The sequence below is a fragment of the Cyprinodon tularosa genome, unplaced genomic scaffold (genome assembly GCF_016077235.1).
Source record: "Cyprinodon tularosa strain WSP-4 unplaced genomic scaffold, ASM1607723v1 ctg168, whole genome shotgun sequence".
Lineage (NCBI taxonomy): Eukaryota > Metazoa > Chordata > Actinopteri > Cyprinodontiformes > Cyprinodontidae > Cyprinodon > Cyprinodon tularosa.
The window spans coordinates 241,611-258,854 of NW_024038513.1; the positions used below are offsets into that span (position 1 = coordinate 241,611).

At 41.9% G+C, this 17,244-nt stretch overlaps 1 protein-coding gene across 2 annotated transcripts in view; it reads left to right on the plus strand.

Moving 5' to 3' along the window:
* The window catches only part of LOC119780920 (CREB-regulated transcription coactivator 2), a 45,793-nt gene that overhangs the window by 5,755 nt on the left and 22,794 nt on the right, over positions 1 to 17,244 (plus strand). Inside the window, exons 2-6 of one of the 2 annotated variants that reach the window (XM_038281168.1) lie at positions 7,491 to 7,592; positions 10,826 to 10,942; positions 11,596 to 11,657; positions 14,756 to 14,824; positions 15,167 to 15,273. In XM_038281168.1, coding sequence (XP_038137096.1) covers positions 7,491 to 7,592; positions 10,826 to 10,942; positions 11,596 to 11,657; positions 14,756 to 14,824; positions 15,167 to 15,273 — 457 coding nt within the window. The remainder of the gene's footprint in view (positions 1 to 7,490; positions 7,593 to 10,825; positions 10,943 to 11,595; positions 11,658 to 14,755; positions 14,825 to 15,166; positions 15,274 to 17,244) is intronic. The other variant, XM_038281169.1, reaches the window with a different exon arrangement.

Below are 17,244 nucleotides of genomic sequence, written 5' to 3' on the forward strand. Positions count from 1 at the left end.
CATTTGGACAAAATCTTATATCTTTTTTCTGTCTTAATGTTGGCAGTGGGCTTTAGGCTGCCCTGCAAGGCTTTAAACCTGGGTTTAAATGGAGACTAAGCCATTCTCAAGCACATATCAAGGAGCTCATTTTGAGCCTGGATCCAGATTTATTGTTGATTCTGTTCATGGTGGAGAATCCTGCTTCACAGCAGCAGGTTGAGCCAAACATCCTCTAAATGTGCAGGGTCATCTTTGAGCACGCCATTTCACTTTTCTTTCACCAGTTCACCGCAGTTCTTCCAGCAGTCCACACTTTCTCTGCTCTCTTTTTCTCATGGTCTTCTCCTTCTTTCCCATCGCCCGGCTTGCCACAGGTTTGCCTGCTGTGTCTAAAAGTAGCAGCAGCAGCAACCCAGACTGACAGCTCATTGGCTCATTTGGATCACGCGCAGCCTGGAGCCGGACGCTCCCCAGGGCTTTACCGTATTAACAGGAGAAGCAGCACAATCGAAATTAGAAACTGTCGTTGGACAACATGCTGTAATTTATAAATGTTTTAAATCAGGTTGGGTCCGGATCCGGACCGCTAATCCCTGACCTTTGATCTAGAAAAATATAACCTGCTTTTGTTTTATAAAACTTGAAAAAATGAACAAAAAAATAAATAAAATATTTGAGAAAACAGCCATTAATTTCAAAACCCTTTTTGCATAAAAACCTTTTTTTTTCAGTTTTTGTCCTAATTTTTATATATATATTTTTTTTTAAGTTTACAAAATGCGTTTTTTTTCTTTTTCTGACAACAAAGTTCCCCCGTACTTTGGCAGATAACTGCACTTATTTTTAAGCAGAATCTGACAGCTCATTGGCTCATTTGGATCACGTGCAGCCTGGAGCCGGACGCTCCCCAGGGCTTTACCGTATTAACACGAGAAGAGGGGCAAGTGAAGTTAGAAACTGCCGTCGGACAACATGCGGTAATTTATAAATGTTTTAAATCAGGTTGGATCCGGACCGCGGTCCGCTAATCCGTGACCTCTGGACTAAAAGCATTCCACTGGACCTCTCCTTCCAGTAACATCTCATCCCATCATCCTCTCCATCAGACACCCAGATATTCTGAAATACGAGTCCATCTTTGTATAAAAGTGTCCATAGTTCTAGCTGCAGGCTCACAGTCATTGGCTCCATTGTGTAAACATGTTTGAGTCTCTGGACCCGTTGACTTATAGTTGGTGGTTTTTCATTTCTCCGCTGCAGAGGAATCATTTTCTTTGCTACCAGTAAAATATCCCTCAGTATTTATCTCTGATCTGCATTATATCTGTTTTTAGGCATGGCTCCCAATAAAACACCACAGGTTCAGGAGTCACATTTACTTTCAGTATTCCCTCCATGTCCTTTAGTATCACAAACAGGAAGAGGGAAAAAACAGACAGAAATAATAATAATTAGGTCTAATCTGTCAGACAAGAGCAGTACTGTACAGGGTTCTCTAGAAAAGGATATTTTAGATTTAGAAAAAGCCTTAATAATAATAATTATATATGGTTATAGTGTTCGTATAAGAGTCCTTAGCAAGATATTCAGTAACTGGAGTTGATCTTCTCATAAATACAGCTACTTTTAGCATTTATTGGGCCGTCATGTATTCCATCATGCTTTGCTTTCTGTATCCACTGAGAGATCGTTGGAGGGTCGGTCTTTATCCAATTAGTAGTTATATTTTATCTAGCAACGATCAACAGAATAAGTAATATATAATATTGTTCTGTGGTAAGCAGGTGATCAGAGAACACATCCAATAAAAATAACGGGGGGGGGGGGTCCAGAGGAAGGTCCACTGACAACTAGGGGTGTAAATCACTTTACTTGGATTTAGTTTTTACATATGCATAGATATACGTACAGATATATATACAGAAGAGCTATATGTGTATATATTTATCTCTTTTTATTCTTATTTTTTTGTATCTTTATTATATTGTATAGTTGGATGTGTGTATATATTATATAAAACTGTAACTGGAGCGTGTAACAAAAGTTATTTCCCTCTGGGATTATTAAAGTATTTCTGATTCTGAAATCACATCCATCATGGCGATTCGATTCAGGATCGATTTCCTGACCCAACTGTTCGATTATTTTCGATACAGAAGAATACACCACGATAAGATTCGATGCCACTAATTGGTTCATTTTTTATTTTATTTTTTTTCTACACCTTAAAGGCTAGACAATGTTTCACATTTAAAATAAATCAATAAAACCTGTAATATCGTTATGCATTTTATTTGGAAACAACAGCAAATAACAGAAGTAGAAAAGTTGCACTCCTCCTATTCCTATTAAAACCTCATTCACTGAAAAATAATAATACTCCTGCGTTATAGATTCTGAAAGGCTTTGCATAAAAAAATACTGCATTAAATCAGTGCAATTAGTGCAATTTAATACCTCGACTCCAGATGCCCCGCCCCCTCCACAGACGCTCCGCTGCTCCTCTCCCACATTGTAGCTGACCGCAGACAGCGCCGCAGACAGGAGGCCGGCTTGGTTTGTTTTTATGAAATTGCGGAAAACAACTCGTGAAGTTTGACCCGCTAGAAGAGCGAGGTGCGCGAGAACGCTGGGACCCTTTTTCCACCTGGATCACCGCTCTTTTTGGCCCTCATGTCCCTCCGTCGCCGCACTAAACTCGCCCCCACTTCCTCGCCGCCTCGGCCGTATCTAGACCCACAGCGTGTAGCACTGACCACGCTCCAATATTGAGCATAAATAAAAAATGTCTGCGTCAAGTTCACTGCAACACACTGCTGTAAGAGTATAACCAGGAAGCGAGGTAGGAGGACAAAATAGGTTTAGCGCCACCGCAGCACGGGAGGGAGAATTACGCCCAGGAGCAAATGGATAAAAATAGACCGGAGGAAAAAAAAAACATGAATCGATTCTCTTGCGGACGTATCGATGCATCGGATCGTCGGCTGTTGGATCGACGCATCGAAACAAAATGATTATTATTTACACCACAAATATCCAGGTATGGTCCCGACCATACCACAGTTCCTCCAGCATTTGTAGCCGGGGTTGTTCTTGTTAAAATAATCCTGTTTGGAGTAGGGTTAATGATGCATTCAGAGTGTGTGGGAAAATGAATACCCTCAGTGAAATACTCGATGGCTGCAATAGCTATCGTTTGTGGGAAAACTGGAGATACATCGAGTATATTCGATATGTCGCCCACCTCCTCGGTGGAAAACTCCGGACATCTCTGGAGAAGATGTAGTTTCTCTAAAAGCTCTGCATCAACGCTGCCATCAGAGGAAAGGAGACAATCCAAGCCCACATCATGACACCGCCTCCTCCCAGCAGACTCTGGTTGCTCCTCTGGCCCGGCCTCTCTGCTCGGTAAACTCTGTGATTTAAGTTTAAAACAGCAGAACCATCGTGTTCTCTGTCTGCAAAAGGCTCATGTATGTAAACGACGTGGTTATAAACTCAGATCATGCAGGAAACTGAACCGCTGTCATGTCTATCGCAGCCGGGTCCAAACCCACAGGACTCATCAGTAGATCCTCAGCAGAGAGCATCTGTGAGGAGATCCTCTGTAACGTTTAAAGGCCTCATGCAGCCATTAAAGCAGGATGTGTGATGAAGAGGAGCAGTGCTTCATCAACACCTGTCTGCAGGAGAACAAAGTTCTGGACGGCGCTGCTGCAGCGTTCAGCCTGAAACCTGCTGCAGAGGAAGCTTCTGGACGGCAGGCAGCTCTCAGATCAGCACCATTTCCTCCCAGATAAGCTTCAAACTGCCGACGCCCATCACGCTGTTTTCTCTGATGGCCCCGCCGCCCCCACAGCACACATGCTAAAGGCTAACCCTACCGCTTCCTCTGAGGATCTTCTCACATTAGATGGACAGCTGTTCAGTCCAAAGACCAAATCTGAAAGTTTGGCACCAGATGTCCACAAGTTCTGCGGCAGCAGCTACAGAAACAACCAGAACCACCTGATTTCACCCAAACCTGCTAAAAAAGCTGAGCTCTGTTAGAGTGACAGCAGCTGGTTTACTAACAGGAGCTAATGCTAAGCTAGCCCTGGAGGAGCCGTGTGGTCTCAGCAGCTGATTTAATGATAACCCAGAGGCAGCTATGATCACAAATCTTGATTAATCAAGTTATCCTGAGCTATCTCTATAGTTCTGCTGCTATAGGCTTAGACTGCTGGAGGACATAGGGACCCCTTTTTCATCATTCTGCTTCATTCTATCTCTATTCTCCCACTCTGCAGAATCTGTTAGTTCAATCTCTAACGTTCTGCTCTCTCTGCTTTTTCTCATAGTAGCTTCATCTGGTCTGTTCCTGTTTGGCTGTGACTCCATCCTGGAGAGAAATATCAGCTGTGCTGCTGCCATCAACACCTTTGTTTCTAGATGTTGGAGCTTGGCCTGTTTTCCAGTGTAGTCCTGTTTCTCTGACTGTGACTAACTGGATGTGCTCTCTTCATCCTCTGACATGGGAGCTGGCTCGGAGCTCGTCTGCCTGGCTGTGTGTTTCCTGGACGGGGCCGCCTGTGGAGCTGGTTGACAGTTGCCTTTTGTATCTATGCTTCTTTTTCTATGTCTGCTTCTGTCTCCTTGAACCCCAGTGGGCCTCAGCAGATGGCCGCTCACACTGAGCCTGGTTCTGCTGGAGGTTTCTTCCTGTTCAAAGGGAGTTTTTCCTCTCCACTGTCGCTACAAGCATGCTTAGTGTGAGGGATTGCTGAAGAGTCAATGAGTCGATGCAATCAGCTGGTTTTCCTTAGATAGAAAACTGAATCAATCTGACTGGATGATCTGGTGAACTGGAAAGTGACCTGAGATGACATGATGGGAATTGGCGCTATAGAAATAAACTGAATAGAATTGAATTGAAATAAACACAAAAGATGATTTTACTGCCAAAAATAATGGGTTTTTCGATCCTAAACATGTTTTTAAACTCAAGAAACTTGGCCAATAATTGTCCCCTGTGTGAAATCGCACTTTTTTAATGGAATCCAAAATGGTCGCCCCGAAACGACTCCACTGCGCCCCCTAAAGTGAGTTGGGGAAAACTGTAAGCCACACAATTAGAGCTCCTCAAATGATGAAAAATAGTCTCCTGGAAGTACGCCCTACAACCCCCAGGAAGTCGGCCATTTTGGCTCAAAGTGCGATTTTTGGCATTTTTAATTTTGGCTCATGTCGAGCTTTAAGGGATTTTGGGAAATCGGCTTCAAATTTGGTCAATATGCAGTAAAGTCATTGGAGATGAAATTAACTTTATATTTTATTTAGTATTACGCGTTTTTGCTTTGTTTCATGTTTTCTTGCTGGGTGTAAAACTGACACCCAAACCATCATGTGGCAGAAAAGCTTTGAGCTGCTTAAAAAGAAAATACATTTTGAAACCAAAACTTTGAGTGAAATTTTATGTGTTGCATTGTTTTTGAAGGTAATTAAAACATATCGTGATGTTTATGGCGTATCGCGATGTAGCCCAAATATATCGTTATATGGAACGCCGTGGATGAGGCAGGAACGGATGAACACTAACGACGAAGGTGAAGCCTGAGAGGTGAAACCTGAAATGTTCTGCAGCCCCAGGAAGTGGAAGTCGGTGTGGCTTCTCTGATTTAGGGCTGTTTGGATGGAGATGTGTGGTTAGCTGTTGCTGTTGTCCTGGAACTCCTCCTCTGATGTGATCCAGATGTTGCTCCACCTCTGCTTAAACGAGACTCGGCACGCTCCCTCTCCAAGCTGCCGCCGAGGTCCGCTCGGTGATCCTCCTCCAAGTTTGGTTGTTGGGTTTTCTGTGTGAAGGTCGTTTGCTGCCCCTCCTTCTCACTGGTGGTTCCACCAATTTAGTCTTCTGGGAATCCCTTAGCCTCCATCCAACACACACTGCGGCACAGCCAATCAGCTAACAGCATCTGGGTGTGTGTGTTGAAGCTGTTCTCTGCAGATATGCACTCTCTCTCCTCCACGGTTTTCATGTTAGCTGCAGGAATCGGAGCGATATCTCCAGAGCAGATCTGAGCCACAGATTCAGTCCAAGAGGCGCTGAGAAAATGTTCAGGTTTCAACCAACATCTCAGCGTGTCTCAGACTCTGAGAGCAGAGCTGTTAGAAAGAAGCTTTGTTTCTGCTTAAAAATAAGTTATCTGCCAAAGTACAGGGGGAACTTTGTTCCATTATTGTCAGAAGAAGAAAAAAGCGACAAAAACTCTGAAAAAAAAACGTTTTTATCCAAAAAAGGTTTTGAAATTAATGGCTGTTTTCTCAAATATTTTATTAATTTTTTTGTTCATTTTTTCAAGTTTTATAAAACAAAAGCAGGTTATATTTTTCTAGATCAAAGGTCAGGGATTAGCGGACCGGATCCGGACCCAACCTGATTTAAAACATGTATAAATTACCGCACGATGTCCGACGACGGTTCACTTGCGCCTCTTCTCCTGTTAATACAGTACAGCAGCGGTCCCCAACCACCGGTCTGCGGGTCATTTGGTACCGGGCCGCACAGAGAAAAAAAAAAAAAAAAGTCTGACTGATGTTTTATTTTGAAAAATATAATAAAATGTGGTATTCTCTCCCAACTACATCAGTTGGTGCATCTGTGCCTCTTGACACAGGTTAATTCAGTTAAGACTCATCCCATCGATAACATCTTTGTGAAGCGGGATTTTCCGCGGTTAAAGCGACCAAAACAAAGCTACGGAGCAGACTGGACATCAGGAGCATAATTCGTCTGTCATTTTCCCTGATTACGCCTCGATGGGACCTGCTTGTTGTTTTATTTTTATGCTGGTTGGGGAACGCAGAAGGAGAAGACCATGAGAAAAAGAGAGCATAGAAAGTGTGGACTGCTGGAAGAACTGCGGTGAACTGGTGAAAGAAAAGTGAAATGGCGTGCTCAAAGATGACCCTGCACATTTAGAGGATGTTTGGCTCAACCTGCTGCTGTGAAGCAGGATTCTCCACCATGAACAGAATCAACAATAAATCTGGATCCAGGCTCAAAATGAGCTCCTTGATATGTGCTTGAGAATGGCTTAGTCTCCGGTTAAACCCAGGTTTAAAGCCTTGCAGGGCAGCCTAAAGCCCACTGCCAACATTAAGACAGAAAGAAGAAAGAAAATAACAAACCATCAGTTCAGGGGTTTGAGAAAATATGGGAATCAGGAAATTATCTATAAACCAAACTGAATGATTGTTGTTCTCTACTTCAAAAACCTAAACCAGCGGCGTCTAGAGAGAAGAAGAAAGAGAAACGCGTTAGAGTTGCTGTGGTTTAGGTCGTGTGGAGATGTTTACAGATCCGCCTGCAGACCTGCAGGATGGAAAATGTTCCTTTAACATCGGTGTTTAGGTCCAACTGTGTGACATCATCATGTTTAATGTGACCAAACCCAGATATAGAGTTTGTTTTAGGGGGCGACCAGCAGCACGCTGACAACTTATGGATCTCTATTTTGTTTTTACAGCTGCAGGCCCAGAAGATCCGCCTCGCCCGGAACCAGGGGCCGTACTACGGAGGTTCCTTACCCAACGTCAACCAGATCGGCAGGAACCCGCACGACTTCCAGGTGACCCACAAACACCCCCCTCTCAGCTCTGATGTCACTTCCTGCTCGTCCGTCACACACACTGATTTCTATTTATTCACTGGATCGCTGATTGCCAGTTGGTAGTACGGGGTTGAAGTGAAGCCGCCGGCCGCCATATTGGTACTCCCTAGTTAGACCGGTCACAATGTAAACAATCCGTTTGTTACAGCATTGAACAACGATGATGTTCTCATTTTCAGGGGGTTTAAGAGTTTTAAAATAAAGATAAATTCATCACTTTGACAAACACTGGCTGTTTCATAGCATCAGTAGATTAAGTTTAACTTATGATAAAAAAATAGGCCCATCACATTTCATTATGAAGCCTATAAATCATGCAATAAAACATATAGAAATCCATCATCACAATAAAATGTATTTGTTAATGGAGCATAATAATAGAGAGGTACCAAAAGTGCTTAATTGGTTATGTACATGTAATATACAAGTATTTATTATATTGTTACGGTAATTACATCTTACATGTCTGATAATCCTTCCTATTTATATATATATGCATAGTTGCTTTTTCTGTAAATATAACATGCAATATATTTCAGTACGTGACTTTTTTCAAATGAGAAACACAACAAACACTAAAAAAACAACAGCATCATCCACTTGGTTAAGAATTCCTACATTGACATTTCACAGTGAATTACTTTCTATTTCCTAACGTTAGACCCAATGTCAGTGTCTAACTCAGCCAGACTAATCTTAGTCTACAGACTAAACTATAGGATCCATCGGCTATAGATGGATTTATTGCTTAGTCTATCCACTGACTGGGAAATTACCAGTGGAACGTCTTCCTGCAGACAGAAAACTGCTGGTTTTTGCAGCCAGATGCTGAACAGGGAAGCATTTTACTGTGTTTCTGTGGGAGTGGGGAGTACCAAGATGGCGGATGGTGGCTTCACTTTTTTCGGACAATCAGCAATCCAGTGAATAAATAGAGGTCAGTGGTCTCACACCTAGCTGTGAATGTGTCGCAGTGCAGTGTTAATATGCCTAGCGCCCCCTATGGTCCCCATCAGGAGGTGCTGAGTTCAAGGAAAGGCAGGTTGAGTCCATCCAACCGGTCAAACCTTTTTATCCCTGCCGCTGCGTCACTGCTACACATCTGATATTAACAGACCTATACCCAGGTGGTTTGGTGACAATCTGGTCAGATATTTAATTAAACACATCAACCACCTGCAGAAGTTAGAGGTTCGATAAACTCTGGTTCTGACCTGTTTCTGCTCGTCTTCAATCTAACCGGGAATCCGTTGAGTCATTGATCAGATACGTGCTCATTTTTCAGAAATTAACCAATCAGAAGCTTGTATTCTAATTAAAGGTATAGAGGAGGATGTTGTTTTGGATAATCGAAATAATTTGTCCTCCTAATCATCAATTATCCCAGGCCCAGGACAGAGGAGGGCCCAAATTAACATTCTGACCGTTAAGAAATATAGGCAGAAGTAATTTTTTTGAAAATATTTGGGATAAAAATATTTAACATTAGTGTAACAAAATGATTTTCACTTTTACTCGGGTAATAATAATTTCACAATGATTTCTTTATTCAATTTTGAGCGCTTTTGCGTTCCATACAGGACCCCAACATGTTGGATGATCTTGACCCGATATGATGTCATTTCCTGCTGAATCAGATGTCTTCATTAAGATAGTTTGAATAATGTGTGTCAACCAATCAGAGAAGCCGATTGCCCCCCTTTATTTTTTCACATATTAGGAAAAAGTGAGTTTCTTCTGGTTATTCCACTAAAATATTTTCTTACTGCGCTGTAACTGATTTTGGTGACCTTACATTTAACAAGAGCATAAAATTTCTCACTGCAGCGCTTCAGGTGGCAGAAACACATTTAAAGTGGGTTTGCTTCCATAGAAAAAGGAATAGAAAGTAGCAGCTAGCATGTAGATGTAAACACGCAATAAGTTAGCACTTTAAGAAGAAGGCGGGTGTAAAACCGATTCTCTTTTTTCAACTTTTTTATTAGACAGTAAGTTAACCCTTTGCTCCTAGTAAACAGTCATATATCTTTATTATTTTCAACATTAGTAGAAGCAGAATACAAGCAGCTGCAGGTCTAGCGCCCCTAGTGGCCAAAAGTTACACTGTCTGCCTTTAAAGTTCAACCTTTAGATTCAAAATAAAGAATGTTTTCCAAAAATTCACTTTTATTTCATCCCTTCTCTGAGTTTACAGGTGCAGCTGAATCTAAGCTGCGTTAAATCCTTCAATCTGGCAGCTCATTGCCTTCTACGATCAATAAAATATAATCATTAATATGAGGTAGTTTACGTATGAGAACAGAAAGTGATGAACTTATTCCCTCTGAGCTGAGGAAAAAAAACATCCAGATTTTTCCAACAATAAAATTTTTGATGAAGTTGGTTTATCCCCCATCACTAGACCATTAACCCCCGATTGCTCCCCTGGCGCCCCACAATGGCAGCCCACTGCTCCCAAAGGGGATGGTTTAAATGCAGAGGTAAATTTCTCCAATGTGAGATCAATAAAGTTGGATTATTTTATAATTATTATTATTTTACTGTAAAGAACAGGACGTAGTCTTTGCATTTCATTGCTTTATATTAATTTTTCCGAGCGAATGGACCCAACATCTGACCATCGATCAGAAACTTCTGGTTTTATTTTGGGCCGCCTTATACAGTTGCTTTTTGTATCTATGCTTCTTTTTCTATGTCTGCTTCTGTCTCCTTGAACCCCAGTGGGCCTCAGCAGATGGCCGCTCACACTGAGCCTGGTTCTGCTGGAGGTTTCTTCCTGTTCAAAGGGAGTTTTTCCTCCCCACTGTCGCTACAAGCATGCTTAGTGTGAGGGATTGCTGAAGAGTCAATGAGTTGAGGCAATCAGCTGGTTTCAGGGATGCTGGTTTTCCTCCCAGAACATCAACAAATTCCAGAATGGGATTAAAAACGATGAAATTGAGTGGAGTTAATTTGGGTGGGATCCACAGCAGTTATGGTTTAAAGGAGGTTAAGAAAATAAAAGCTAGTAAAATTAGAAGCGGCGTCTCCGTGCTTGGACCCGATGCTGCTGTTTACCTGCAGCAGACGTTCCTCTGTGAAGAACTAAGAGTGCTGATCTATTTGCTCTATTAGGTAAAAAGATCAGATTATGTCTTCTGACCCCAGATTACCTCCTCATCTTCTCTTCTTCCCCCGTCTCTGCCTCTCAGGGCTCCTTCCAGTCCGGCTTGGAGTCCAGCCGCTCGACCCGACATCACGGCCTGGTGGAGAGGGTCCAGAGGGACCGCCGCTTCGTCTCGCCCGTCCGACCGTACCGAAACCGCCAAGTATCCTTCGCCTCACGCCGTGTCTCAATCTGTTCTCTGAGCTTTTCTGCTGCATGCAGGCTGAGCTGGTGAGAGGGCTGCTACCGCTCTGAAGGTAGGCGCAGGGATGATGATGGTGATGGATCAGCCTTGGTTTCCATGGCAGCAGATTAGTGTTTTCATTTAATGTTTTTTTATATATATTATATATTTAATTTAGCCTATTCTACAGATGGATGGATGATGGATTGTTTCCTGCAGACCAGGTTCTGCTGACCACCGTCTTCAGGAGGAGTCGGTGGCTTGGCTTGGTTGGCAGGAGAGAGCGAGACTCTGAGATGATAACAGGAAGGCTAAACGGAGCACCTTTAATCTACTTTCTTTCTCTCTGACGAAACACAGATTTGTTATCAGATTTTAAAATGAGAGTAAATCCAGATGGGATTTCTGATGTTGCTCCACTTTCAGCTGCTTTTTGTTGTTTTTATTCGTCTAACATTTTAATCCATCGTTTTAAAATCTGCAAATATATTCCAGAATATTCCTGTTATTAGACATTTAATGAACCAACAATAATGAGAAGGAGCTGATTTGATTGTTTTTGGAGAAAACCAGTTTGAATGTTTATGTTTTGATGCTGTAGTGTTGTTGTTCCTTAACCTGCGTCTCCCCAGGTGGACAATTCTCTGTACAACTCGGCCTACCTGTCCCCGCCTCCCGATGCCAGCTGGAGAAGGTGGTGTCTGCTATCCCCCCCTCCTTCCCCACACACATACACACTTCCAGCCGTCTCCACGGAGACGTGTCTGTCTGCAGGGATGCCTGTTTGCTTATTTTTTCGAGCCTGTGTGTTCCCGCTGCTCCAAGCCCCTCTGAAACCTTTGTGTGACCTCAGGTGGTTTTATTCAGAGCGTCTTCATTAACGCAGGCGAGATGAGCATCACAGAGAGTCCGTTTACACACATCAGAGGGTTTAAAGCTAAGCCGGTTTACACCTCCAGCTCCAGCCAGGACTAATGGATCTCCACTCCTCAAAACCTGGTCTGGATCAGCAGAACTTTCAGTTGATCTTTCAGAGATTTAGTTTGAGCTTTTAAGAGAGCAACAGATTACAGTTTTCAGATTAGTCAGATTCCTGATTTTTCTGGTAGTTTTTTGTTGTTTTGTTTTGGGATTTGATCCAACTCCTGACGCGTTCCGGACCCCGAACAGATTCCTGATTTAGAGATAAATCATATGGTGATTCCGTCTGGTGACGGAGTATTGGGGCCAGGCTAGAGATTTTTTTTTAAATATGAAAATAAAGACATTATGAGAATAAAGTCGTACATTTACGAGAATAAAGTCGTGCATTAACGATAATAAAGTCGTACATTAACGAGAATAAAGTCGTGCATTAACGAGAATAAAGTAGCGCATTCACGAGAATAAAGTCGTGCATTCACGAGAATAAAGTCGTGCATTCACGAGAATAAAGTCGTGCATTAACGAGAATAAAGTCGTGCATTAACGAGAATAAAGTCGTGCATTTACGAGAATAAAGTCGTGCATTTACGAGAATAAAGTCGTGCATTTACGAGAATAAAGTCGTGCATTTACGAGAATAAAGTCGTGCATTAACGAGAATAAAGTCGTGCATTTGCGAGAGTAAAGTCGTGCATTAGCGAGAGTAAAGTCGTGCATTAGCGAGAGTAAAGTCGTGCATTAGCGAGAGTAAAGTCGTGCATTCACGAGAATAAAGTCGTGCATTCAAAAACCCATTTCAGAAAGAAAGCTTGGAGCTCCGCCCAGCAGATGACATCAGACCAGCTCCACCAATCGGCAACCAGAGTCCACTTTAGTCAAACCGATGCCAAAGTAGAACTTCACATGATGCTCCACATTCCTCGCTTTAGGGAAGAAAGGGCTTCTTGGAAGAGATGCCATAAAATACAACTTTATTCTTGTAATTTTATGCTTTTATTCTTGTAATGTTACGACTTTATTCTCGTAATTTTATGACTCTAGTAATGTTACGAATTTATTCTCGTAATTTTATGACCTTATTCCCATTGCGACTTTATTCATGTAATATGCTTGTAATGTTAAGACTTTAATCTCGTAATATTATAACTCTATTCTTGTAACTTACGACTTTATTCTTGTAATTTTTTGACATTATTCTTGTTGCGACTTTATTCTCGTAATTTCATAACTTTATTCCCATTGCGACTTTATTCACGTAATATGCTTTTATTCTTGTAATATTATGACTCTATTCTTGTAACTTATGACTTTATTCTTGTAATTTTATGACCTTATTATTGTTCAACTTTATTCTCGCAATTTCATGACTTTATTCTCATTGCGACTTTATCCTATTAATTTTATGACTTTATTCATGTTATTTTATGCTTTTATTCTTGTAATGTTATGACTGTTCTCGTAGTGTTACAACTTTATTATTGTAATTTCATGATTTTTTTCTCATTGCGACTTTATTCTCATAATTTTATAACTTTATTCTCATGGCGACTTTATTCTCATAATTTTATAACTTTATTCTCATGGCGACTTTATTCTCATAATTTCATGACTTTATTCTCATTGCGACTTTATCCTATTAATTTTATGACTTTATTCATGTTATTTTATGCTTTTATTCTTGTAATGTTATGACTGTTCTCGTAGTGTTACAACTTTATTATTGTAATTTCATGATTTTTTTCTCATTGCGACTTTATTCTCATAATTTTATAACTTTATTCTCATGGCGACTTTATTCTCATAATTTTATGACTTTATTCTCATGGCGACTTTATTCTTGTAATTTTATGACTTTATTCTCATAATATTACGAATTTATTCTCAAATTGAAAAAAAAAAACTGAGGCGCCCGCTAACCGAGCGGGTCCGGGTCCGGTTCCGGTTCCGGTCAGTCTGAGGCCACACACAGGTAGACCCATAACAGCTGAAGCACTAACAACAACTTGGGCTGGAAATCTTAGCTGCTTCTCCACACCTGCTTCTTCTTCTTTGGTGTTTTTTTTTTTGGGTTCTTAATCTGTTTCCTGCACAGTTTCGTTCATTTTAACTTGGATCTGCTTCTCAATTTGCTTCTTCTAACGTGACCCCCCCCCCCATAGCAAATTGTTAATAAAGACAAACAAAAGGTGGAATCCCTAAAGACCTGATTAGACGAACCTGCTTACCATAGAAACACAATTCTAGATAGGATGAATGTAGATTTTCTGAAACATCTGTATAACAGACCAGCAGTTGAATAAAAGATGAGGGGGGGTCATGTCTGATCTGCTGATGGGTTATATAGTGACGAGATGTTTTAAAGGAGAACCAGAAGTTGTCCAAATATTCAACCCTGTGGAACACCTTAGGGGGGCGGGGGAATGGGGGGTATGGAGAAGTTTTTATTAATTTGTTAGATAAATCTGTTCAATCTGAGGACAGAAAATACATTTTATTTTGAAATTAAAATATCGATCAGACAGGAAGTTCCTCTGGCTTTTATTAGCTGCAGTGAAATGGAAACTTTACTTTTATTTGATTTATTAATGAGGATTTCTTTAGTATCAAACCTGAAATCTATTTTATTTTTAACTAAAGGCATTTTTACTAACATTCATGAGCTTCAAAATAAAAGCTGATGCTTGGGTTAAAAAAACAAAAGAAACCCCCCCCCCCAGGGGTCTGATGAGGCCTCCGCTCTGCGCTCGCTGCCTCCATCTTCCTCCTGTCTCGGCTTGCACCTCCTCTTCGCCCTCCCTGCTGCCTTCTGTCCGATGTTTCTGACTCGCTGGAGGAAAATAACTTTTTCTTGTTGTCGATCACAAAAAGGAACTGGTCTGGAAACTTCCCCGGAGATAAAAGCCAGTTGTTCCGTCTTCCCACCACAGCACTCAACAGGTGAATCCTCCTCTTCTTCATCTCTTCCTTCTCCTATCCTCCTCCCCTCCCCTCCCCTCCCCTCCTGACTCGTAGAGATGTTTCCTCTTTCCTCTAGTTTGATGGTTCCAGTCTCTGCTCTGCTCCCTGAGCAGCAGCGGTCAGTGGGAGCTCTGGCCGAGCTCGTTTTTCTGCAGCTGCCCAGTGTGGGTCTGTGTGGAGAAGCTGCGTTCAGTTCTGTGGCCATGTTTACTGTGTGGAAGATGCTGTTGGAGGACGAGCAGCTTGTTCTGGTGTCTTCCTCCTTTTCAGAGCTCACAGTTTCCTCCTCTTGAACCTCTGTGTTTGTCTCTCGTCCCTCAGGACCAACTCCGACTCAGCCCTCCACACCAGCGTGATGAACCCCCCCATGGGAGACCCCTTCGCCATGGGAGGACCCGCCTTTAACCCTCAGAGCGGCAGACGCAGCGGTGAGGAGGTCCACAAACACCACAGAGAACCAGACATGGCTTCCCGATGCGCCGCCTGGTGTTCAGTCTGTCATCCGTCCCGCTGGACCAGGAGGAGCTTTGGGTCGAAGCCTCGTTAAATCCCCCCCCTCTGTTCCACCGAATGTCCTTTCTCTCTGGCTTGGCCGCTGATGGCAGCAGCTTTAGGCCGTCTGTGCCTTTCAGAAGCGTCCCAGAAGCGCTGGCAATCAGGGGGCTTCTCTAAAAAACGCGGCTGCTGTATTTTTGCTGCACCGTTCAGGCAGGAAGTCAGTTGTTTTAAAAGCAAAGTGGAAGTTAACCACTGAAAGACCACATATGCACTGCAAAAAAATGTAAATAAGTCATTTCATCTTAAAAGGAGTGCTTTTGTTGTAGAATTGAGGAGGAAAGTGAGACATTTTGCCTTTGGAACAAGACAATTTATATTTAAAATAAGAAAAAAAACTATTGCATTATCTTATTTCAAGTGCATTATTATGTAAATATCTTATTCTAAAAGTGAAAATACTCATCCCATTGGCAAACTATCTCATTCATCTACTCAAATTAAGGTTAAATACACTTAATTTAACAAATTTTATCTGTTTTTTAGATAATTTTTCCAGTATATGCACTGCAAAAAATATAAAATCCAAGTAATTTTTTCTTAAAATAATTGCATTTGTTCTTGACCGCTTTGCCAATGAAATAGACAAATAACATTTAAAATAAGAAAAACCAATAGCAGTGTCTTATATCAAGTGCATATTAACTAATTATTTCACTTTAAGAGTCGTAATACATATTTACCTGCTCAAATTAAGGATAAATACCCCTAATTTAAGAAATATTGACTTATTTCTATATCGTTTTTACAGTGTGCAGACTGTGGATCTTGTTTTCTGGACTGTAAAGCCTATAAACATATAACACTATAAAGTGTACAGATGCGTGCGTTCAATGCCAGAGCGCGGCTTTCCTATATTTGCTGTAAAAAGTAGTTAGAAAGTCCTCCTGAAAACTCATCCAGATTACCATCCTGCCTTCAAATATTAATTCAAATATTATTTTGCTGTTGGAGCCGCTCAGACCCTCGCTTACCGGCGGTGCGCTGCCACTGGGAATCCCCAGAAGCAGCTGCCTCAGGCCCGCTCGCCTCTTGGGGGTTTTCCCCTACTGTTGGTGGCGGCTGGAAGTAGACGTTAGCGTTTTTGAGCTACGTGGTTCAAACTGCAGGCAGTAGGATAATAAAAGCGAACATATTCTGCCGGCAGGTTTTGACATTTTAAAGTCGTGGGGAAGTCATATTTAAATGTCAAATCATTCTGGCTTAAACATGTATATAAATGTACTCTTTATCAGACGATGAGTTAGAAAATTTCTTAAAATGTCTTAAAATCTTTGGGGTTTTTTCGTTATCTTCTGCAGGCCAGTTGGTTATTTGTGAGCCTGAATACCTAAATTCGGCCAATCATATATCAACGGTCATCTGTCAATCACATTTTTTCGGTCATAGCATCTTGATTCATATGTGGCAGCTAATATACGCAACTGTTGAAATCAGAATCCTTTCCTTTCCCATTGAGTTGCGTCCCAGTGTTCACGGGGATGGACGTCTGTGTCTTCGGCAGGCGTAGAGCTAACAGAACTGGCAGCGTTGCGAGGCAAGGGCTCAAACATGTACGGCTGGAAGCCTTCTACACCAAACCAAGCTTCTGCCGCCCTGGCGTCCTCTTCCACAACATCTTCGTCCCCGCTTTCCTCCTCTAAATAAAAAATGGATGACGGAGGAGACTCATCCACGACCTCCGACACTAAACTCTCCTCCTCTTGCATGTTTCCGCTGTCCATAGCGTTCCTTGACAGCGTCGTTTCTAAGTCACCAATTTAGTGCTACTTGGTCCCAATGGAATTTCCCATTGGGAACCTGCTAGCACTAAGTTGCTAACTGGTTAGCAACATGCTTCCAAC